Source organism: Aethalodelphis obliquidens, unplaced genomic scaffold (assembly GCF_003676395.1).
Source record: "Aethalodelphis obliquidens isolate GAN/ISIS:26980383/991018 unplaced genomic scaffold, ASM367639v1 scaffold18, whole genome shotgun sequence".
Lineage (NCBI taxonomy): Eukaryota > Metazoa > Chordata > Mammalia > Artiodactyla > Delphinidae > Aethalodelphis > Aethalodelphis obliquidens.
Genome location: NW_020837962.1, coordinates 20,282,884 through 20,307,673, shown reverse-complemented (window position 1 = coordinate 20,307,673; position 24,790 = coordinate 20,282,884). Strand labels below are relative to the sequence as shown.

At 38.4% G+C, this 24,790-nt stretch overlaps 1 protein-coding gene across 1 annotated transcript in view; it reads left to right on the top strand.

The window, feature by feature from the left end:
* Nucleotides 1-24,790, top strand: part of MACROD2 (mono-ADP ribosylhydrolase 2) — a 1,989,594-nt gene that overhangs the window by 1,879,351 nt on the left and 85,453 nt on the right. The window contains exon 13 of the mRNA XM_027118154.1: nt 14,903-14,980. Within this exon, the coding sequence (XP_026973955.1) occupies nt 14,903-14,980 (78 nt within the window). The remainder of the gene's footprint in view (nt 1-14,902; nt 14,981-24,790) is intronic.

Genomic DNA, 24,790 nt, shown 5'->3' with positions numbered 1-24,790 from the left:
AGGGGGGAGGGATAAACTGGAAGATCGGGGTTTTAGACACTGTTTTAGACCCAACATGAATCTGCAAGACAAGATTTCTCCCAGCTTGATCTTTGAGTTATGATGTTTTTGTGATACTGGGAGACGCATAAAGGTCTAAGTCATTCAAAAGACATGTTTTTCAAAAGCCATTCAACTGTTACAGTTTACCTAAACCATCCATAAATGCTGTCTGTGCCAACCACGTTCTGAAGCAGAGTCATTACTAAATATTCACTCAATAACTCTATCCTAACCGTGTAATGAGACAAACATTTCTGTTGACCGTTAAGACCTTGAGACTACTCCAAGCACCACGCACTGAACTTCTCTGAATCTTTCTTTTCAGTTTTAGGAACATAAGCAACCATCTTTTCTCATCGTACAGTTTTCTGCTTTCTGCCTGTCGGAACTTCCTTCCAACTGGAAGTCCTGGTGTAGACTCATCCAGAGAACTTGCATCTGCAGCTACGTATTCATTACCTAACACATGTTTGCTAGGATCAGCAGGAGGAGCTCAGGTTACCCTTCCACACGTACGCCCTCCTCTTCCTGACAGCCTTCTTTGTCCAAGGTCAAAGCCCCTCCCAAACTCTTCCCCTGTGCTTCCCCCAAGGTTGAGCTAACAGAGCACATCAGACTCTGCTCCCACTTCACTCCCAGAAAGAGTGTCTCCTGAGTTGACGAGCATCAGTTCTTCCATCTCCACTCATCCTTTCTCCTCCTCCTACTTAACTGTTCTCCTCTCTGAACCATGCTTCCTACCCAACAGTCTGCCTTTTTCATCAAGTATAAAGAAACCAGGAACTCACTATGCTTCATATGGTGACCATATGCCCTGAAATTTTTTTATTGAAGTATAGTTGATGTACAATGTTGTGTTAGTTTCAGGTGTACAGCAAAGTGAATCTGTTATACATATACATATATCCATTCTTTTTTAGATCCTTTTCCCACATAGGCCATTACAGAGTACTGAGTAGAGTTCCCTGTGCTATTCAGTATGGCTTTATTAGTTATCTATTTTTTATATAGTACTGTGTTTATGTCAATCCCAATCTTCCAGTTTATCCCTCCCCCCATTACACCCTGGTAACCATAAGTTTGTTTTCTACATCTGTAACTCTATTTCTGTTTTGTAGATAAGTTCATTTATACCCTCTTTTTAGATTCCAAATGTAAGTGATGTCATACGGTATTTGTCTTTTTCTGTCTGACTTACTTCATTCAGTATTGCAATCTCTAGGTCCATCCATGTTGCTGCAAATGGCATTATTTTGTTCTTTTTTATGGCTGAGTAGTATTCCATTGTATATATGTACCACATCTTCTTTATCCATCCCTCTGTTGAGGGACACTTAGGTTGCTTCCACGTCCTGGCTATTGTAAATAATGCTGCAGTGAACATTGGGGTGCATTGCCCTGAATTTTTAAGTACAATTCTGACTGCAAAGATTCTTTCTTCTTATCAGATCACATAATATGATTTCTGGAAGGAAAAAAAATAAAAGAGAAAAATACCTTCCTCCTGAGCATGGACTGTCACCTCCTGGGAAACTAGGTTTGAGTGCTGTTGTCACAAGTATTTTGCTAGTTTTTCAGGAAGAAAAAAAAATGGAGGTGAGATTAAAAAATAAATATCTAAAAATATCTTTGCTGTCATGTTATGTCATCTCTGCTCATTTCTTCCTTTGAAAATCCTTTCAGTGGTCATGAAGAAATTGTGTCCAAAGAGCTTTGTGCACTGATCCTAATTGGTTGGGTTTTAATAATAATGACAATAGAAAAGGTTTTATAGTACCCAAGTACCATCTCACTTAATTCTTTCAATGACTATTTGAGATGGAATATGAATTAGGGAATGCTAGCTGCTGTAACAAAAATGTCCAATTGACCCAAGAGAAATTTATTTTCTCATTTATATAAAATCCACAGTGAGAGGTCATGTTCCCTACAGTCTTTCAGGGACTCAAGGTGATGGAGGCATGTGAATTTCAGCTTGTGGTCCCTAAGGCTGCCTTGAGTCTTGACAGCAGATAGGAAGAAGAGAGAGAAAGGGTTGCACAGGAGGTTTTTACGACCAGGCCTAAAAGTGACACACACCACTTCTGCCCACTTTCCATTAGCCAGAACTCAGTTGCATGGTACCACCTGACTGCAGGAGAGGTCCCCTTAGTCCTGCAAGTTACTCCTTCTTGTGTGACTAGGATAAAGGAAACAGATTTGTTGAATAGCTACCCTGTATTTTCCAAAGAGGGGTGGCATTATTATTATCACTATTTTTTCCCTGTTTTTACAAACGAAGCAACCAAGATTCAGGTTGGATAACTTGCCTTGAACTACACAAGTATTGAGGGCTAAAGAATAGACTTGAGCTTGAGACTTTTTGAAAAAACAAAAATCACCCATTTCTGTGTTTTTCTCCCCCTTATGCCATGAGTCTGCTCTGTATTAAGAAACACACACTATTAAGTCTTTATGGGATGTCAGCTAATGCCATGAAAATGAGTGGTAAATACTTGATCTTTTCACACTTCTCTTTTGAAGGACAAGTCTATGTTTCAAGTTGCCTGCTGTTTTTTAAAATCAATAATGCCTAGAACTAAATGATAATATGTTTAGATTTTTGCCTGCTGTGTTTTATAGCAGACTATAATTTTAAAATGTTTTAATTCTTCATATCCTTCCTTATTTCAGATTCATATTTGAAGTGGTTCCCTCAAAAATGACATGAACAGCAGGGTCTCTACATAAGCTAATAAATGGGAATGTGTCACAATAGGGGCTCAAACAGAGCTCTGATTCACGAATCTGCTTATAGGTTTTCCTAGTGGCAGATATCTTATTATATTTGGTCTAGAATTTCACACACTCATGTGTTATATAGATAGCTGGTTTTAATGAGTCCAAGGTCAAGGGTTTATATTTGGACCCTATATGAATCGGCTGACCTTATATCGGTCAAAGTTCATGGTCATATTAATATATCATACTTGAATGTGATCTCATTCTGTAAGTCAAGTAGAAGGTCCTAAGGCCGACTGACATTCCCAAGCAAAGCAAAATGAGCATATTCAGCCCACTGCTTCTTGAATTCCTCTAATACTTTCATCTTTCCCTCAAAGTAAAATGAAAACATGTAACTACAACATGTAAGACGTACCATCACAGACTGTACCTGCCCCTCCATTCTTATCTCACAGAACGCTCTTTCCCCTCACTATGCCTCCGTCTCATCATAGCCTTTTCTGGCCATCTTTTTAGGTAGGGCCTCTCTTCCACTAAACGTCCATCCCAGCCCCCTGTTCATTTCTCCATAACACTTACAACTATCTGGAACCATGTAAACCTCGCTTTTCTTTTGCATACTTACCTTTTGCCCATCCCTCCACTATAACTTAATTTTCATTGGGGGAAGGCTAGCATATGTGTTGTCCATCATTTTATCTTCTGGTGAGTCGTACAAAGTCTGGCCTTCAGAAAATACCAATTAAAATGTATTTTGATTTAAAGATCTAAAAGCACCAATTAAAATGGTGTTATGGCCATCAACAAATATTGACTGGATTTTAACTCTTTGTAAGACCTTCTGCAAGAGGAAGAAGAAAATATTGCTGTTGACCTTCAAGGAATTTACAGTTGAGATGGAAAAATGAGATATCCAGGCATGTGTTACATAGCTAAAATCAGCAACAACAATACTAATTGCAGCTAATATTTATTTAATCTTTATTATACATTAGATTCTGTTCTAAAAATTTTACGTGTTTTCATTCATTCCACTCTCATCTATGAGATAAATGCAGTTATCACCCCAGTTTACAGACAAGGAAAGCGAAACACAGAGCAATAAGGACATGGTCAGAGGCCACTTAACTAGGATGTGACACAGCTAACAAACCAGACAGAGTGACAAGTACAAAGGAAAGATTTCACAGGAACGTGTCAAAGGAGCTTGGGGGCAAGGAACATCTCTGGCGTGGGGTTATCTGTGAAGTGTGGGTAGAGAATAGGAGATTTGAGCTGGGATCTGAAAGATGCACAGATGTCATAGATGGAAAGAAGCTATTCTAGTTGGGCAGAGGAGCAACCATGAAAGGTTGGAAGTAGGACATCAAAAAACCTATTTTTGGTTCGATGAACAGACTCACTTGGCCTCAATGATGGATCCATTCATCTACTTTTAATTAGTTACTAAGGTAGAGCCCTGATGATAAAGAACTCTGAATGCCAAGATAAGAAATTTGGGTCAAATCAACATAAAGCAGAAATTTTCAAACATTGGATATTGTTTGGGTATAAATAGTTTTTTAGTGCAGTAGTTGTTACAAATTTATCATTCCCTTTCTTCCTCTAATTCCTTCTCAGAGCATCCTCTCTGATGATACCTAATTAGACTCTTCTTTTTCCCAGCCATGCCTATTAGCATTTGTAGATGCTTCTCTATATGCCAAATTAGATTTTCTAGTTTCTGATGGACCATCCTTTGGCAAGCTGCAGTTTCCCACCTTCACAACTTTGGCCTTCAAATAAACTTGTCTTTAACTATTTGTGTAAGTCAGGCTAATACAAAATTCTCTAGAACAGCACTGTCTGATAGAAATAAGTGAGAGCCACATATGTAACTTTAAATTTTCTAATAGCCACATTAAGGAAGAGAAGGATGAAAACAGTTTTAATAATATATTTAACCAGTACATCCAAAATATAATTTCAACATATAGTCAATAGTAAAATATTGATGAAGTATTGTATACTCTTTTTTAGAAACTTATCAGTATAGTTCTCTACTACAAACAGAACTGATATTCTGCTACTCACCCTAGTACCACTGCAGGCATGTTTAAAATACTGAAATACTTACATGGTGTTTGGCAAACAGTGACTTAACTCCCCTCCTTGCAAGTAACTCCCACCACCACTGCTATCCCTGGCACACCAGGGGTCTCCATGACCTTGCCCCAGGGCTGTGGGCATGTCCATCCTGATCAGAGACACCAATGCCAATTGTTAAGGGAATCTGGAGTGATATTCAAAACCCTTATCACTACTTTATCCATCCTATCCAAACACTGAGTACTTGATATTGTTTAAGAATCAATGACAATTAACCCCAGAGAATTGGATAGGGAAAGGGAACCTTCCATTTAGGGAAGATTCCATTTCCAAATCCATTTTGAGACTTTGTTCTGATGGGCAACAAGGGTACCAACTTGAATAGCTCACATTCAGAAGTCAAATAAATCATCCAAACAGCAGAAAGGCATATGTCAGTGTTAAGGACAGAATGTTTGTGTCCCCTCAAACACGAACAAATTTCATATGTTAATGCTGCTAGCTGATGTGATGGTATTTGGAGATGGAGCTCTTTGGAGGTAATTGGGGTTATATTAGGTCATGAGGGTGGGTCCCTTCATGATGGGATTAGCAGCCTCATTAAGAAAAGGAAGAGAGAAAGATCTCAAGCTCTGTCTCTCTGCATACACACTGAGAAAAGGCCATGTGAGGACACAGCAAGAAGGCTTCTTTCTGCAAGCCAGGAGGAGGGTCCCACCAGAAACCAAATCAGCCAATACCTTAATCCTGGACTGCTCACCTCCAGAGCTTTGAGAAAATAAATTTCTGTTGTTGAAGTCATTTAGTCTATGGTATTTTGTTATGGCAGCCCTAGCAGACTAATATAGTCAGTCGTTGCATGAGGAAAGTCTATTATAATGATTTCTAGAGCTCATACTTAAACCTAGTCTAAAATATTACAGTAGTAGATTAAGATAAAATCTTCCTGGAAATAGAAAATACCATTTTTACATTAATCCATAGTATATTTCCCAAGGTTCTCATAAAACATCTTACAGTATTTTGTTTTAACACATTCTTCTCAGTTTATGAGGCAAAACATTGCCTTCATCATACAAATGCCTCTATACACCCCATTTCCTGTAATACCAGATGTTGCCTGATTTTTCTCCCCAGCAGGGTCAGTTATAAAAATGAAATTTACTGAACTTGTTTTGTTCTTCAAGACCAGGCTGTTCCCCTCTTTAACTTTCTCTACGTTTCTTGGTCCAGTATCTTTCTTTCTTTTTTTTTTTTATTAAACATCTTTATTGGAGTATAATTTGCTTTACAACGGTGTGTTAGTTTCTGCTTTGTAACAAAGTGAATCAGTTACACATATACATATGTACCCATATCTCTTCCCTCTCGCACCTCCCTCCCTCCCACCCTCCCTATCCCACCCCTCTAGGTGGTCACAAAGCACCGAGCTGATCCCCCTGTGCTATGCGGCTGCTTCCCACTAGCTATCTATTTTACGTTTAGTAGTGTATATATGTCCATGCCACTCTCTCAGTTTGTCCCAGCTTACCCTTCCCCCTCCCCGTATCCTCAAGTCCATCCTCTAGTAGGTCTGTGTCTTTATTCCCGTCTTGCCCCTAGGTTCTTCATGACCTTTTTTTTTCTTTTATTCTTTTAACTTCCATATATATGTGTTAGCATATGGCATTTGTTTTTCTCTTTCTGACTTACTTCACTCTATATAACAGACTCCAGGTCCATCCACCTCACTACAAATAGCTCAATTTCGTTTCTTTTTATGACTGAGTAATATTCCATCGTATATATGTGCCACATCTTCTTTATCCATTCATCTGGTGATGGACACTTAGGTTGCTTCCATGTCCTGGCTATTGTAAATAGAGCTGCAATGAACATTTTGGTACATGACTCTTTTTGAATTATGGTTTTCTCAGGGTATATACCCAGTAGTGGGATTGCTGGGTCGTATGGTAGTTCTATTTGTAATTTTTTAAGGGACCTCCATACTGTTCTCCATAGTGGCTGTATCAATTTACATTCCCACCAACAGTGCAAGAGGGTTCCCTTTTGTCCACACCCTCTCCAGCATTTATTGTTTCTAGATTTTTTGATGATGGCCATTCTGACTGGTGTGAGATGGTATCTCATTGTAGTTTTGATTTTCATTTCTCTAATGATTAATGATGTTGAGCATTCTTTCATGTGTTTCTTGGCAATCTGTATGTCTTCTTTAGAGAAATGTCTATTTAGGTCTTCTGCCCATTTTTGGATTGGGTTGTTTGTTTTTTTGATATTGAGCTGAATGAGCTGCTTGTAAACCTTGGAGATTAATCCTTTGACAGTTGCTTCATTTGCAAATATTTTCTCCCATTCTGAGGGTTGTCTTTTCATGTTGTTTATGGTTTCCTTTGCTATGCAAAAGCTTTTAAGTTTCATTAGGTCCCATTTGTTTGTTTTTGTTTTTATTTCCATATCTCTAAGAGGTGGTTCAAAAAGGATCTTGCTGTGATGTATGTCATAGAGTGTTCTGCCTATGTTTTCCTCTAAGAGTTTGATAGTGTCTGGCCTTACATTTAGGTCTTTAATCCATTCTGAGTCCATTTTTGTGTATGGTATTCGGGAGTGTTCTAATTTCATTCCTTTACATGTAGCTGTCCAGGCTTCCCAGCACCACCCATTGAAGAGGCTGTCTTTTCTCCACTGTATATTCTTGCCTCCTTTATCAAAGATAAGGTGTTGGTCCAGTATCTTTCAGTCTGTATACAAGGCTCATGAGGATGCTATACATTGGAAATGACTAGAAAGGTGAATGTTATTAAAAATAAATCTAAAAGAGTACCATACTTCTTAATAAAGCACTTTTGAAATGTTTAAAGTATATACACATCAAAATTAGAAAATGAACTTGCAATGTCCAGAATGTGAGTCAGACTCTTACCTTGGTCGGTCAGAAAGTCAGAGTGAGGAAAACATTTCATGAGCCTCAAGAACTGGGTCATTCGAGAGGCAATAGCCTCTCTACCAATTATTCTAGAAACTCAACAGTCATGCACTAGGGAGCATCCCAGACTTTACCTTCTTCTCTTTCTGCTCTCCTAATGTTGCCAAGTAACTCTTAATGCTTCTTCTACCCCATCCATGGCTTCTGTTTCCTCCCTTCTCCTTGAGTGAATCTCTGCCTTTAAGCCACACTGTGCTTTGAAACTTTCTCTGTATATTTTACCACCAAACACTCCAAGTCAAAGGAGCTGGTGGATTCCTTTCATCATCGTTCTAATATGAGTTCTCTCCTGGTAGGTGGCGGTCTCATGACAGGCCACCTTAATTTAATGTCTATTGGCCACCGTACAGGAGACTGATCTGTCACCTCACCAGTCACCTATGGTCCAGCACTCAGGATTAGATGGTACAAAACACGGCAACCTCTTTTACCAACTTTCCCTAGTTAGATGGCAGACGCTTGCCTCAACATACCCTAATGAAAGGCATTATGGCATAAGAGAGCTGTAAGTCGGGAGAATAGGGGGAGCATTCACATTTTTACTACTAAGTCGTGAAAAAACAGGTTATTGACTATCTTGGCTATCTTAATTTGGGTTCTCGAAAAGCAAATTCTGAGACAAGCATGTGGGTACAAATGGTTTATTTGGGAGGTGGTCCCAGGAAGCATAGGTGAGGCTTGGGGAAGTACAGCAGGGTTGGGAGGACAGCCAATAGGGGGTACATTAATGAACAGCTTACTGTTGGGGGAAACTGGGGCTCCATTCCTCTGAGAGCTGTATAGTGAACAGAATCGTCTCCCTGAGGGGTGGGCAAACTGGAGTCTTACCTCCTGCATCCTTTGGGTGTCTGGAGTTGGGCATTAACTCTTGGGTGCTTCCGGCCCACCTGGGTCAAGCATGCCCTCAGTCAGTGTCTCAGAAAGCAGCTCATCTCCTGGAACCATTTGCTGCAATCTCAGGGGTAGTTCAATGAGATATGGGATGGGGGCATGCCTGGCTGCTGTAAGGCTTAGCTGACCTGGGTTGTTTCTATTCCAGCTACTCTAAGAGATCAATCCTCTCTAAATGTTAGAGTTGGGTATGGGCTGAGAAGAAGTAAGAGAAAGAAGAGTGGAGTGAATCCAGCCTTGGGACACCCAATACAACAAAAGCATAGGGTTGTTTAGAATGGCTGGAGTTTGGATTCAGTTTGAATGTCCAATAATGGAGGCTATAGTAAAATAACTTGAGATCCACGTACTGAATCATTCTTCAGCCACCAAATTATAGAATTATATTCAGTAGCATGTGGGAAAGTTGAAGGAAAAAAAAAAAAACAGAAAAAAGTAAACACATCCATTTTCATTTGAATGGGTTTTTGGATCTTTCTGGATGTGAGGAACAAAGAGATGCTAAGGAGAAGTCATCTGGGTCTTTGAAACTCACGTAAAATAAGTAACTCCCACAAAGGGTCCAGGTGCTTATCTCAGTCTCCAAACATGTCCCTTTCCATCACTTTGGAAAAGAGACTTAAGTTGTGTTCCAACAGGGTGGGTTATGACTGGGTCCTTGAGGACTGTAGGAATCCCTGGATCTTAGCCAGTCTGTCCAAGCACCTGGCTGAAAACAGCCTGAGCCCAGAAGTTGAAGCAGCTATGAATTTGGAGATAGATTCTGCCTATTGCCTCAACTTCTCAATGAAATAAAATAATTGAGAAGTAGCGGCCAGCTGTTCGGCTCTGACCCTGCTCCAAGTAAGGGTCAAAAATAACCTTCCTCCCTTCTCCTAAGGGGACAGTCCTCTCAGTAGTAGTTATCAGATCAAATTAAACCAAAGTGTAAATAAAATACTTGTCTTCTTCCTGATTTATAGATGAACATTTTAATAGAATTTCAAGTCGGTTTGTATTTAGAACCATAGCTACTTTTCATGCCTATGGCCTGGTCAGAATTTTTTCTAATGATTTCAAGAGAGCCTGCGGTGCAAGGCTCAGCAAGGGGAGGGAGGCGAGAACAGAAAGGCATCAGAGGATGGAGGTCAAGGAGACCAGGTCACAGACAACCCAACAAGAGCAGATTTGCCTTTGTTTATATCGCCAAAGGGGAAAAATTAACTTGATGGAAGGGGTAATTAAGCATTTCTTTTTCCATCATGGTCCAGCCCGGCTTCATACCCAACTGTTCCGTTTTGCATTGTGATGATTCTTCTTCGAGTTGCAGAGTTAAAGGCGGCCAGTGTGTTACTGATATCACACAGCAACACTTCCCCCACTATTAACCTTTATTTTATAAATAGACAGTAAAAATCTCAGTGCAAGAACTGTCCAACACAGGTAGGCAGATTTACAGAGAAGTGCTGTCTGGAAGGAAGAGATCATTTGAACAAGTCAGCAGATTAGAGTTATAAAGTGTATAAAAGGGATTATCTGCCTTGACACCCTCAGGTCCTAGATGCTGAAACTGCAAGCATGTAAAGTGAATGGATTTTCCTAGTTATGAAGCTTGTAGGTGTAAACCTAGAATCACGCCTCCAACCTAGTGCCCATCCACTCATGATTGATTTTCTTATTTGCTTATATTTTCAAAAACAACCTGCAGAAGAATACCACCTCCAGTGTTGGAATAAGCTGGTTTACCCAGGTGTACTGTTCAGAATTTGGATTATGTTTTCTTATAGAAACAAAGTTAGTATACGTGATGGTAATTCTTGCAGGTGTGTCTCAAAGACACTTAGCACACAGATTCCACAGCTCTGGGAATGATTCTCTGCCTTTTAATGGGGGTTAATGAGAGCGTAGTGGAGGCAAATGACCAACCATAGTTCAGTTCCCACTGCTCAGGGCCATGTCCTGTCCTGTGGACCCAGTTCCTTTTCAGGTAAACATAGTTCAGCCTGTGTATCCAGCATCACTGGGACCAAGCACAGTTCTGAGCTTTGCCATCTGAATCCTCTGGGAATGTATTGCAGGATATATTTTTCCTTTATGTATGGGGGCATCACTGCAAAGCTTCAAGGAGACCCTAATCGGCTGTAGAGACTCTAGTTTATAGTGAATTATCACACTGTTCAGCTGGAAGAAAAATTACTTTATTCTAATTGCTTCACACATTAAACCAGCTAAATGAACAGACCAGGATAAATGTTTTGCTTGGTTTAACTATTTTATAAGAATCAAAGGCAATCCAGGTGATTGTGTTTCTGTGCAACTTTTGCATCAAGCTAAGGTGCTCACATGTGGACGTTGACACGCTACAGAGCAAGAATATTTTACATGTAGGCATTCACACATGGCATTTATTTCGTTCAGACCCATTAGAACTTTTACACCCAAATGACCTCTTGCCGCTACTCTGAATAATAGTCAGGGGCTACGTCTCTTACTAGATGGATTTTGTTCACCTCCTGGCTTGAAAATGTCCTCAAAGATAGTTAATCGGACTTCCCTGGTGGAGCAGTGGTTAAGAATCCACCTGCCAATGCAGGGGACATGGGTTCGAGCCCTGGTCCAGGAAGATCCCACATGCCATGTAGCAGCTAAGCCCATGCGCCACAACTACTGAGCCTGCGCTCTAGAGCCCACGAGCCACAACTACCAAAGCCCGTGCACCTAGAGCCCGTGCTCCGCAACAAGAGACGCCACCGCAATGAGAAGCACGTGTGCCGCAACTAGAGGAAGCCCGCACAGAGCAACGAAGACCCAATGCAGCCAAAAATAAATAAATAAATTTATTTTAAAAATGGCAGTGTCACTGGCATTAGAGTATACATTTCTATAGTTATTTTTAACCTTGTTGGGGTCACAGATCCCTACAAGAATATGACAGAAGCTATCTCCTCCCAGAAAAATGAACATATGAATATAAGCACACATTTGCATATCATTTCAAAAAGGTTTGTGAACCCCTAGAGTATATTTAGTGGTGCTCTAGGGTTCAGAACTTTTGTTCTAAGGGAACATTTTCAAAATAGAGAGCATTTATTTTGATTTATAGTCTAGATATGTTTATTAAAAATTCAATAGTATCATCATTTATCATCACAGCTTAAATCTATATGTGTACTATCCTGTATAGACATGTGTAACTGACCTCATTAAAAATGACCTACTGTTTAGAATTTCTGTCTGTAGAACTTTGGCTTGGCTATTTGATTTAATATTTGCATGTGAAAAAATTCTCTAATAGGACATTGACCTTAAGGATTTTGAAAGTCAGGATCTACATATAAATTTAATTCAAATTCTCTGCTATTAAAAGAACATTGACAGAATCTCAGAATTAGGTGATAACTCTTTCACATTTTTTGAACATTACCAAATGATAATTTTTAGAATTAAATAAGATGTGAATCCAAGGTGATTCAAGAATTTAGTATATACAACTATAGTTTTCATGGTAGTTCATGGCTATGAAAAAACACCCTCTTTTAATGACAATATATACTGGATATATTTTCTCTCTTTCTCATTATGAATAATGACTTTATATACATATATAGTGCAGCTTTCATCCCCTCCCAAGCAGAAAATCTCCAGTCATTTCATATCCACGACTAAGTGTAATGTAATGCGATCCATGGTTTAAAACATTCAGGATCAAAACCAGTCCTGCTAAGGTTCATGAGACTGGAAGTTCACATAGCCCTTTTAATAGAGACACTGTAGTGGAACAATCTTCTGTAGCTGCCTGGTTATCTGTGCATGCTATCATGAGCTTATACTGTTTATCTTGCTTTATTGCTGCACATACAATAGGCGTGTACACTTCTGGAGAAGAGGCTCACATACAAGACAAAGTGAGCTTGTGGCTTTGGTGATGGGTCATATTGATGGGAAATCCTTGTCATCACATAAAGGCATATTTCTGTACACACACAATATACTGAAACGTCATATTTCTCTTTTATATATTTTATTTCCAAAGCCAGGACACATTCTTAGAATTTATGGTGTGTTATAGTTCATTTGGTCTCATTTTTTTGATTCTACACAAAATAATAGTGCAAATAACAATTGATGGTATCTTGGATTCAGTGAAATACATTGTATATTTTAGAGCGCAAAAGATCAGAAGGTACCTTAGCAATGTTACAGCAACTCCTCAAGGAAATTGAAATTAAAGGGTCATTTAACTTACCAAAGACACAGATGTTGGTGACAAACAGGTATAGACTAATGATTAATTTTTTAAGTACTTTCACCCATCTTACATGACTCATTGGACCATAAACTTGTAAACTCAGTGTAAATCACTTTTCAAAAGACATTTCTTAAGTCATATTTGGTACATGAAACATAATGTTTATGTAAATTAGAAAATATAATGAATTATTGTTAAGTGTAAATGAATAAATTTTAACTACATACAAAATCTTGGATAATCTTGAAAGAAATGAGTGTTGTACAAGGCTACATATCAAATGGTACCGTTTTCTATAAACAAGTAGAACTAAAATACTTTCAAAATTAAAATTTAGCCTGGTTCATATAGTACCTTCTTTCAGTCATTGTTCATTTTCAGTGTTCATGTGGAAAAAAGTATTCAAATGATATTTTTTAATCCACATGTTAGATTTAAAATTAAAAAGGCATATTTTAATGGGAGCTGATTTAAAACAATTTGACGTGAGTGAGTTAACAGTTTGGGAAATGTGTCTGTGCTCAAGTTTTGCTTCCAAATTTGGACTTTGAAACTTATTGTCAGTCTCAGAAAGAAATAAGAAACAGTGCAGGTAATTAAACAGTTGCCTTGGGGGAATTATTTGCAGTCAATTAAAACCATATACTTTGGGTGTATACTTGCTTCACTGGTTATTAAATTTGAATCTTATGTTAACTACCCAGGTTTCTCACTTGTCCATCAAATGTTGCTTGTGGCAAGTTGGAGAAACAGACTTTCTCATAATATTCTAAAACATATTGTTTAAAGCTATCTCCTAGTTTGGGGAGGGAGAGAGAAAAATGGGTAAGGGAAACAAAGCAAGAATGATTTATTTTAGATTCCATCTGATTCAGCTCTGTTAGGGAGTTAAAACACAACTGAGGAATATGAACTCAGTAGAGAACCCATTTATTAGACGTGCTGGTCTACCATCCCCAGCTCTCTCCGTGGCCACATGCATACAAGATTAGCTCATGACTTTTAGATATCTTTGGATTACCACCCTTTTAACTGCATGAAAAATATCCACTAGATTGTAACCCCTATGAGAGCAGAGATTTGTTGTTTTGTTTACTATTGACTCCCCAGTGTCAAGAACTGTGCCTGGCGTAGAGTTGGCCCTTTATAAATATTTGTGGAATGAAAGATCTATTTTCTTTCTGCTGACCTACTCAGCAGACCTACCTACCTGCTCTTTCCAATGGATTTTGAAGAGCCTCCCTAGAGGTCTCCAACATCCAACAGGGGGCGCTTTGTAGCTTTGCAAGAGTCCATAAGTCACTGGAATCCTTTTCGCCACATATTTCCTGTAAAATACATCATACAATAAAAAAAAAAAAAAAAATGATGAACTTATGCTGATCCCACGTTTAAATGTGCTACACAAGAGAAAGGGTGAAGTTGCACAAAACAGAAGGTTTGTGTTCCCCCTTTGCTATCTTTCTACTGGTATAGCTCCTGAGGAAGATGAACTTAATTACCACTGGATTTCAAAGCTCTACATCTGTCTTTTTCAAGGACTCAAGGCTCCCATATATGCACAACAACAGTAATGGAAGCATTAAGAACATTAAAATTATATTCCTTTAATCTTCTCTATTTTGCCTTCCTTTCATATCCTTTTGCACAATTCTCCTAAGATTTTCACTGATGCATAAAGTCTGCTTATATTTTCTTCCTTGTTGTGAAAAAGATGTTCTAGCCGAATCTTTACCGTTTTTACCTTGTGAACTTTGTGCAGACATCTTATGCAGTACTTTAAGAAAAGCTTATTTATTGATGAAGATATTTAAGTATTTTAATGGCATTTTTAAAAAATAATAGATTTTTTTCCCCAAACATAGATCTATTCTTTTAGTGCTGGAGGCTGTTGTATTTCCTGCTTAAAAATGCTGACTAGGGATTTTGCTTGTTTGTGATGTCAGATTCTGCAAAGGATGACAATATTACAGAAGAAAATGAAGTAACAGATCATTCTATATGTGGCCAAGATCATCCCAATGGTAAGTTGTGAGATTCTTTTTCAGTTGTTTTTTTTGTTTTTTGTTTTTTTCTGCTTTAGAATATTGCATTTTCTAAAACCCAGATTTTACTTTTTCTGGAAAAATGGAATCTGGAATCTTGAACAACTCAGGAATTAGGGGCACCAGCCCTCCACACAGTCAAAAATTCGGTGAACAACTTTATAGTCAGACCTCCATATCTGTGGTTCCACATCCACGGATTCAACCAACCACAGACTATGTAGTACTATGTAGTACATATTTGTTGAAAAAAATTTACCTATAAGTGAACTGCACAGTTCAAACCCATGTTGTTCAAGAGTCAACTGGGGCTTCCCTGGTGGCGCAGTGGTTGAGAGTCCACCTGGCGATGCGGGGGACGTGGGTTCGTGCCCCGGTCCCAGAGGATCCCACGTGCCGCTGAGCGGCTGGGCCTGTGGGCCATAGCCACTGGGCCTGCGAGTCCAGAGCCTGTGCTCTGTGATGGGAGAGGCCGCAGCAGTGGGGGGCCCGCGTACCGCAAAAAAAAAAAAAAAAAAAAGGAGTCAACTGTATTTTACTAGAGCTAAATACCAGCTGATTGGTAGCTGCCACATTTAGAAGGGATGTTTGCTCTCCACAATCCTCATTACTCATTAATTTTGTACCTGGCTGGCTTCATTTATTTTTTTTACCTGACTGAACTCTGTAGGCATTGGATTTGCAACTACTGGCAGGAAGATATGATACCAATGAGAATAAATGTGAAACATGGAGACAGTGTATACAGGAGATTAAATCTACATCTCCTTGGAATACCAAGAAGAGATAATAGAACAAATAGAAATGAAGCAGTCTTTAGAAAAATAACAGAAAAAAATGTTTTCCTAATGCAAACCAGTTCCTCTACCCAAAACACAAGAGTACATGTTGTATTTATAGGCAAAGATAATGAAAACAAATGAGAACAAAAACCTACAAATCCTCATGGAATTTCTGAAGATTGATAATAAAGGAGGGCTTTTAAAGCATCTAGGAAATTCAAAATCAGGTTATAAGCAAAATCACCAAAATCAGATTAGCCTTGGCCTTCTTCTTCCACAGCTCTAAATCCTCAAAAAAAAAAAAAAAAAAATGGAGTAACATTTCCAGGGCTCTAAAGGACACCGTGTCTATATTTAGTGAAGTTATTATTCATGCATGAAGTCAAGAGTAATATTTTCTCAGGAATAGAAAGATTAAGAAAATATGCCACCCAAGTGTCCTTTCTGAAGAAACTAACAAAAGGCCTGTGCAGAAACAATAAATACAGAAAAGAAGGAAACATTCAGGACTGAGAAGGGCACAGTTGGAAAGGACTACGTGATAAGAGACTCATTTAAATGTATGAAAACGTTGAAATAATTGTTTCAAAATTAGTATCAAAAGAGCTTACTTAAATGGTTGCTTTTACCTTTGAAAATTATAGTATATTATTTTAAATGAGAAAGAAAAAGAAGGAGACACTTTCACTTTCAGTAATGAGAATCTAAATAATTTAGACCATTACTCCCACTAGACAACCTGGACCAAAATAAATAAATAAATAAATAAATATATATATATATATATATATATATATATAAAATGAATATATATGAAAACTGACATACAGAGACAGAATTTGAAACTGTTTTTACCTTAGGGCATTTGCTGATTCTGCAGAAAGCATCTTAAGTCCCACTGCTCAAAAGGGCAAAGGGCCCTGGTAAACCCCTGTGTTTCGTGTTGAAACCCCAAAGATGTATACCTTAGCAGGAAGAATGAAACAGCAGTAGATCAGCCTCTTGCGAGACTGCCGCTCAGCTTCGAATCATCTCAATCCCCAGATTATATTAAGATCAACCTAGATTACCAGTCCCTCTAGGTACCTGAGAAAAACAAATGTAAATTACATACTAGATGGGGAAAAAAAAGTATTCTAAGTTTCAAACCATTTACATAAACAATTTGTCAGATATAATGTCCAGCTCACACAGACAAAAAATAGCCAGAAAAAAATAAAGGAGGTAACATGAAAAACAAACAGTCAAGGGTGGCAAGCCCTCTTGGGCTGAAAATAGTAGTGTTACAAAGTATAAAACACCAAGACTATAAGGGGGATAAAGACAAGAGTGAAAATCTTAGCTGAGAACTGAGAATTCAAAACAGAAAAAAAGCAAAAAAGAAAAAGTCTAGAAGTAAAAGATGCCACACTGAAATGAAGAACTCATTGAGCGGGTTTATGGTTTATTAGACACAGATGAAAGAGAATTTATGAACTAGAAGTTAGGTCAGAAGAACATATCCAAAATAAAAACAGGAGAGAAGCATAGAATGGCAAACTAAAGAAAGGGAAAAGATATGGAGGATAAAATAACAAAGTCTATTACACATGTAATTGGAATCCCAGACAGAAAGGGGAGAGGGGATTGGGCAATACTGGAAGAAATTCTGGTAAGAAGGGATATTAAGCCACATGTTCCAAAAGTCCTTTGAACGCCAAGCAAAATAAATCTACAACCAGGCACATATAGTAAAGTTCCTGAAAGCCAAAGATAAACAGAACATCCAAAAGCAATTATCAAACAACTGGACTGATATCTAACTTTGCAAAAGATGGGACGGAAATAAAAAGACAGTACAACAGAATAGCTGCTGACCATGGATTCTAAACACAGAGAAAATGTATGTTTCAAGAATAAAGGTTAATTAAGAACATTTTGGACCAAACAAAGCAAACTTCACCACCAAAAAATTCTGGTGTTCTTCAGGTGGGACATTGATCCCAGAAAGAAGATCAAAGATGAAGGAAAGAATTAAAAGCAAGGTAAATAGTAATTGTTGGATAAATGTAAATGAGTATTGATGGTACAAATTAATAATGATGACTGTAATAATAATGTACTATGGGAGTTAAGAGATGCTTAGAATTAAAATAGGGAACTCTGCTCAATATTATGTAACAACCTAAATGGGAAAAGAATTTGAAAAAGACTAGATACACGTATATGTATAACTGAATGACTTTGCTGTACACCTGAAACTAACACAACATTGTTAATCAACTATACTACAATATAAACTAAAAAGTTTAAAACATAAAAATAAAATCTCTGTAAAAAAATTAATAAAATAAAATATACCATAATAATGCCGTTTATTGGGATGAGTTAAATTAAAGTATGCTAATGTTTTTCCATTGTCATGGAGAATAAAAGCACCAATTCATATTAAAATTTGGTACGTCTCAGTGATGCCTGAGAGTCAGGAAGTGAGGTGAGGCCTGTGGTTGTCCCTGCTGACTGTCTGGAGAGACTTTCCAGGCTACAGTGCACAGCCCCCCAGACTCCCTGAGTTGAGGACACAGAGCTGAGAGTCCTAGAAGGCCAAGCATCTAGTGTTTCCAGGGCAGAGTCCTGGAGAGGAGAGAGCTCCACACAAGGAGCGCTCTAGAGACCTACAGAGGGAATCCCTCAAGTCTTCAGCTGAGTATTGATCTGCGCATGCATAACAGGCTGGGTAAAGAACATTAAAGGACTTGAGGGAATGATACCTGGAGCTTGCATGGGGCTGAGAGGAGTGCCCGTTCCCACCAGGCAGACTGGAAAACCTAAAACCTCAAGAGGGCTCAGAAAGGGTTTACCTCAATAGTGGAGCAAAACTAGCAATTCACTAAATGCTGCTCTTGTCCCCTGCAAGCCAGCTTATAAACAAGACTTAAAAGGATCAAACTGTTTCTGAATAATTTAACTGATCCTAGAATGAAACTGAAGAACATTTATAGAAATAGAAACATACCTCACATCCAACAGAGTAATCAACAAAATTACCGGACATGAAAAGAAGTATTGGAAGACAAATCATGCAGCTCTTGTGTTCCTGCATGTTTTATGAGCAGAGGCCCTTACTGCCTTTGTTTTGGCCAATCTTTTCAAGGGTGTTTGTACAAGCACACCCTTGTACAACCCACCCTTGTGGGTTCTGTTCCAGACCACTGAAATAAAGCAGAGACTGCAATAAAGCAATCACATGAATTTTTTGGTTTCCCAGTGCGTATAAAAGTTATGTTTACAATATACTGTAGTCTGTTAAGTGTGCAATAGCATTATGTCTAAAAAATCAATACACACACCTTAATTGTAAAAAGATCTTATTGCTAGAAAATGCTAACTATCATCTGAGTCTCCAGGGAGTCGTGATCTTTCTGCTGGGGGAGGGTCTTGCCTGTATGCTGATGGCTGCTGACTGATCAGGGTGGTGGTTGCTGAAGTTTGGGGCGGCTGTGGCAGTTTCTTAAAATTAAGACAACAATGACGTTTTCCACATCATTGACTCTTCCTTCCATGAACGATTTCTCTGTAGCATACAGTGCTGTTTGATAGCATTTTACCCACAGTAGAACTTCTTTCAACATTGGAGTCGATCCTCTCAAACCCTGCCACTGCTTTCTTAACTAAGTTTATGTAATGTTCTAAACCCTTTGCTGTCATTTCAACAATCTTCACAGCATTCACCAGAATTAGATTCCGTCTCAAGAAACCACTTTTGGGCTTCCCTGGTGGCGCAGTGGTTGAGAGTCCGCCTGCTGATGCAGGGGACACGGGTTCGTGCCCCGGTCCGGGAGGATCCCACATGCCGCAGAGCAGCTGGGCCTGTAAGCCATGGCCGCTGAGCCTGCGCGTCTGGAGCCTGTGCTCCGCAACAGGAGAGGCCACAACAGTGAGAGGCCCGCGTACCGCAAAAAAAAAAAAAAAGAAAGAAACCACTTTCTTTGCTTTTCCATAAGAAGTAACTCCTCATCTGTGAAGGTTTGATCCTGAAATTGTTGCAATTCAATCACATGTTCAGCCTCCACTTCTAATTCCAGTTCTCTTGCTATTTCTACCACATCTGCAGTTACTTCCTCCACTGAAGTCTTGAACCCCTCAAAGTCATCCATGAGGGTTGAAATCAACTTCTCCCAAATTCCTGTTAATGTTCACATTTTGACCACTTCCCATGAATCATGAATGTCCCTAATGGCTTCTCAAATGGTGAATCCTTTCCAGAAGGTTTTCAATTTATTTTGCCCAGATCCAACAGAGAACGAACTATCTATGGCAGCTATAGCCTTATGAAATGTATTTCTTAAATAATGGGATCTGAAAGCTAAAATTGCTCCTTGACCCATGGGCTGCAGAATGGATATTTTGTTAGCAGGCATGAAAACAACATTAATCTCATTGCACATCTCCCTCAGAGCTCTTGGGTGACCAAATTCATTGTCAGTGAGCAATAACATTTTGAAAGGAATCTTTTTTTCTGAGCAGTAGGTCTCAACAGTGGGCTTGAAATATTCAGTAAAGCATGTTGTAAATAGATGTGCTGTCATCCAGGCTTTGTTGTTCCATTTGTAGAGCACGGGAAGAGTAGACTGAACATAATTCTGAAGGGTCCTAGGATTTGGGGGAAGGCAAATGAGCATTGGCTTCAACTTAAAGTCACCATCTGCATTAGCCCCTAACAAGAGAGTCAGGCTGACCTTTGAAGCTTTGAAGCCAGGCATTGACTTCTCCTATCTAGCTGTAAAAGTCCTAAATGGCATCTTCTTCCAATAGAAGGCTGTTTCTTCTGCATTGAAAAGCTGTCGTTTAGTGTAGCCACCTTCATTAATAATCTTAGCTAGATCTTCTGGGTAACTTACTGCAGCTTCTACATTAGCACTTGCTCCTTACCTTGTACTTTTATGTTATGGAGGTGAATTTTTTTTTTCTTAAACCTCATGAACCAACCTCTGCTAGCTTCAAACTTTTCTTCTGCAGCTTCCTCACCTCTCTCAGCCTTCATAGAATTGAAGAGAGTTAGGGCCTTGCCCTGGATTAGGCTTTGAAATAAGGGAATGTTGTGGCTGGTTTGATCTTCTATCCAGACCACTAAAACTTTCTCCATATCAGCAACAAGCCTGTTCCACTTTCTTATTATTCATGTGTTTATTGGAGAATCACTTTTAATTTCCTTCAAGAACTTTTCCTTTGCCTTCATAACTTAGCTAACTGCTTAGTGCGAGAGGCCTAGCTTTCAGCCTGTCTTAGCTTTTGACACGCCTTCCTCACTAAGCTTAATCATTTCTAGTTTCTGATTTAAGTGAGAGACGTGTGACTCTTCCTTTTACTTGAACACTCAGAGTCTGTTGTAGGGTTATTAATTGGCCTACTTGACAAGATACAGGAAAGTATGACTTATAGGAGAAGAGATATCAATTAATAGAAATCAATCCAGAAGTGGCACAGATGGGGTAATAATATGAAAGGGCATGTTAAAAATTATTGTGTTCCACATCTTCAAGAAGCTAAAAGAAGGATCACCATGTTCATTAGAAACATGGAAGATATAAAAAGACCCAAATTGAATTTCTAAAGATTCAGTTCACTCTGTTGAGTGTCTGAGATGAAAATTATACTTGACAGGAATAATGGCATATTAGACAGTGCAGAAGAAAAGATTAGTGAATTTGAAGATATAGCTATAGAAACTATCCAAATTCAAGCACAGAGAGAATAAATGACTGAAGGAAATGAAAAGAGCATCAGTGAGCCATGGAACAACTTCAAGAGTGATTCCAAATACAATAATCATGAACTGGAATCTCTCAAGGAAGGCATGGGAAAGGGAGACAGAAAAAAAAATTTGAAGTAATAGTTGCTGAAATTTTTCAGAAACTTTATGAAAACTATGAACTCACATATATAAGAAGTTCTATGACCCCAAAGCACAAGAAACATATGTTAGACCTTCGCGGTCTCCTAGGAGTTTCGACTCGCCCAGGAAACAACAAGAGTCGGAAGCCGATGCAAAACGCAAGAGGTTTATTGAAGGCCGGTGCACCGGGGTTCCTTGGTTCTCACGCAGGAGGTCGAACAAGGAACCCTTTTGGGCGCGAATATGTCAGTTTTATAGGTTCCCACTTCCCCGTATGTAAATTATAGATTTGGTTGTGTTCTCCTGCTGATTGGTCCCGGCTTAGGCTCGGACCAGAGAGGGAACTTGTCCCTAGCTGCCTGATTGGTCTTTGACAGACACCTTTTTTACATTTTGTTATCTCCCTCCTTCTCCCCAGCTGCCTGATTGGTCTTTGACAGACACCTTTTTTACATTTTGTTATCTCCCTCCTTCTCGGAAGGGGGCCGGACATCCTGGAAATTCACCCATTATCTAAGAAGCCCCTATTGTCTGGAGAGTTCTTAATCATTAGCTGGAACAATGTCCCTTGAGTCCCACACATAAAATTATACTTAAGCAAATCACAATCAACTTGCTCAACACCAGTGATAAACAGAAAAATCTCAAAAACAATCAGATGAAAAAGACAAGTTACATACAGAGAAACAAATATAAGGATGAAGCAGACGTCTCATCAGAAATTACAAACTACAATTGCAGGCAAAAATACGGATGAATCTCACAAGCTTTATATTAAACTAAAGAATGTACAAAAGCATGTATATTGTACAGGTTCATCTATGTCAACTTTGAAAAGCAGGAAAAATAACTAATATTTAGAAAGATGTGCTTAAGCAGTGAAATGGTAAAGAGAATGTAGGTAGTGATTACTATGACAGTCAGGGTGTTGATTGAACTTGGGTGACTGGGGAGGAGATACTGATTGAGCTGTGAGCTGGGCTTCTGGGCTGGATGGTTATCATAAGAATGTATAGTTTTTCTACCTGCTTTTGGTTATTTAATTGAGCTCTGCATATCGTTTGCGTATTTTCCTGTATGTATGTCATATTTTGATACAAGAGTTAAAAGAGGAAGAAAGAAAGGGAGGAAATAAGGAAGGAAATAAGGGAGAGAGTAAAGAAAGGAAATTTCAGTAGCAGAGTTTGTAAAACAAAGACTCTAGTGGGGAGCAGGGAGGGTTGCAGCCAATGCTGACTTCGATAAAGATAATAAAAAACTAAAAATCCTGCTGTGCTATGGGTTCTGACAATATAAGTTAGGTTTAAGAATAACTTTGAGGGACTTCCCTGGTGGCACAGTGGTTAAGAATCCGCCTGCCAATGCAGGAGACACTGGTTCAAGCCCTGGTCCAGGAAGATCCCACATATTGCGGAGCAACTAAGCCCGTGCACCACAACTAGTGAGCCTGTGCTCTAGAGCCCACAAGCCACAACTACTGAAGCCCACGTGCCACAACTGCTGAAGCCCACGCACATAGAGCCCGTGCTCCACAACAGGAAAAGCCACCGCAATGAGAAGCCCACACACCGCAATGAAGATTAGCCCCTGCTCGCCTCAACTAGAGAAAGCCCGTGTGCAGTGATGAAGACCCAATGCAGCCAAAAATTTAAAAATAAATAAATGAATTAATTTCAATAAAATAGTAAAGCAAAGTTAGAAAAAATGCAAAGTTAGAAAAAAAGTATATTTGGGAAATGAGCATCAAAAGAAAACATGGAAAACTACGTTAGAATCTCTCCAGTTAGAATTCTAGCAAAAAATCTCAAGTGAGAAAGAGTTGGTCATTTTATATCAATAAAAATTTAAATCTCTGATTAAATATAACAATGATGGGTTTTTATGTGTCAGATGATATAGAAAGATACAATATGAATAAAATGCAATTGAGAAGGAGATGGGGAATTCACAGATATGATATTATCAGTCAATGACAGAATCAATATACTAAAAATGACATGGAATCTTTGAAAAATGTGATTAACAGTGTAGTCCTACTAGAGGGATGGACAGGCTGATCAATGAAACAGAACAAAGAATTTGGAAATAGACCCCAGCAGATCTGAGATTTCAGTACATATTCAGGCTGACATTTTAAAGACAGATGACTCAGTAAATGTCATTAAGACAACTATTTGGCCATTTGGAAAAATAAACTGAATCCCAATCTCATTCCTTATGCCAATTTAAATTCCAAAAGGAGCAAAGATGAAATGTAAAACTGAAACTATAAAAATACTAGACTAAAAGAACCAAAGGTATATTTTTTTTATTTTGAAATAAGGACTGCTTTTTGAAATGTGAATATATACAGACACATGATTGTATGCTTATGTATTATAAAATACATGCACATACATATATATATCTGGACTATGTGTGTTCATATGTCCATATATGTCATAAAAGAGGAAAGTGGCTAAATCTGAATATATAAATTTTGACATGATAAATAAAGGTTGTAATCAAATTCTAAAGAAAAACTGTTAGGAAAAGTATTCTCAGCCTAAATGACAAAGAATTAATTTTCTTATTACAAAAATAAAGACTTCATAAATCAATAAGAAAAAAAAGTAACCCAAGAGGAAAATGGGCAAAGGACTCACAATTCACAAAAGAAGAAATACAGTCATTATAAACATGAAGAGATGACCTATCTCTTCATTTCTTGAAGAGACGCAAATAAAACATGATTTCAGTGTCTTCTCCTTTTGAATATCAGATGTTTAATAAGTAGGATTGAAAATACACAGAATTGGTATGAAGAGGGTATCCAGACATGCTCACACACCATTGGTGGGCGATTAAAGGGCATAACCTCCTCATTAGCAATTTTGACAAAATGTAATAAAAGGGTAAAATGTTTACACTTTGATCCAAAAATTATGCTTTAAGAATTTATCTTAAAGTAACATCTACCAAAAGTACAGAGGTATGTATCCACAAAAATGTTCATTGCAGTACTGTGTTCGTTGGCAAAAATTTTTTTAAAAAGGGAACATCCAAAAATATGCCCATAACATGGAATATAATGCATCTTATAAGATTTCTGAAGAAATTGTAATGACAGTGTAAGCTGCTTATAAAAATGTA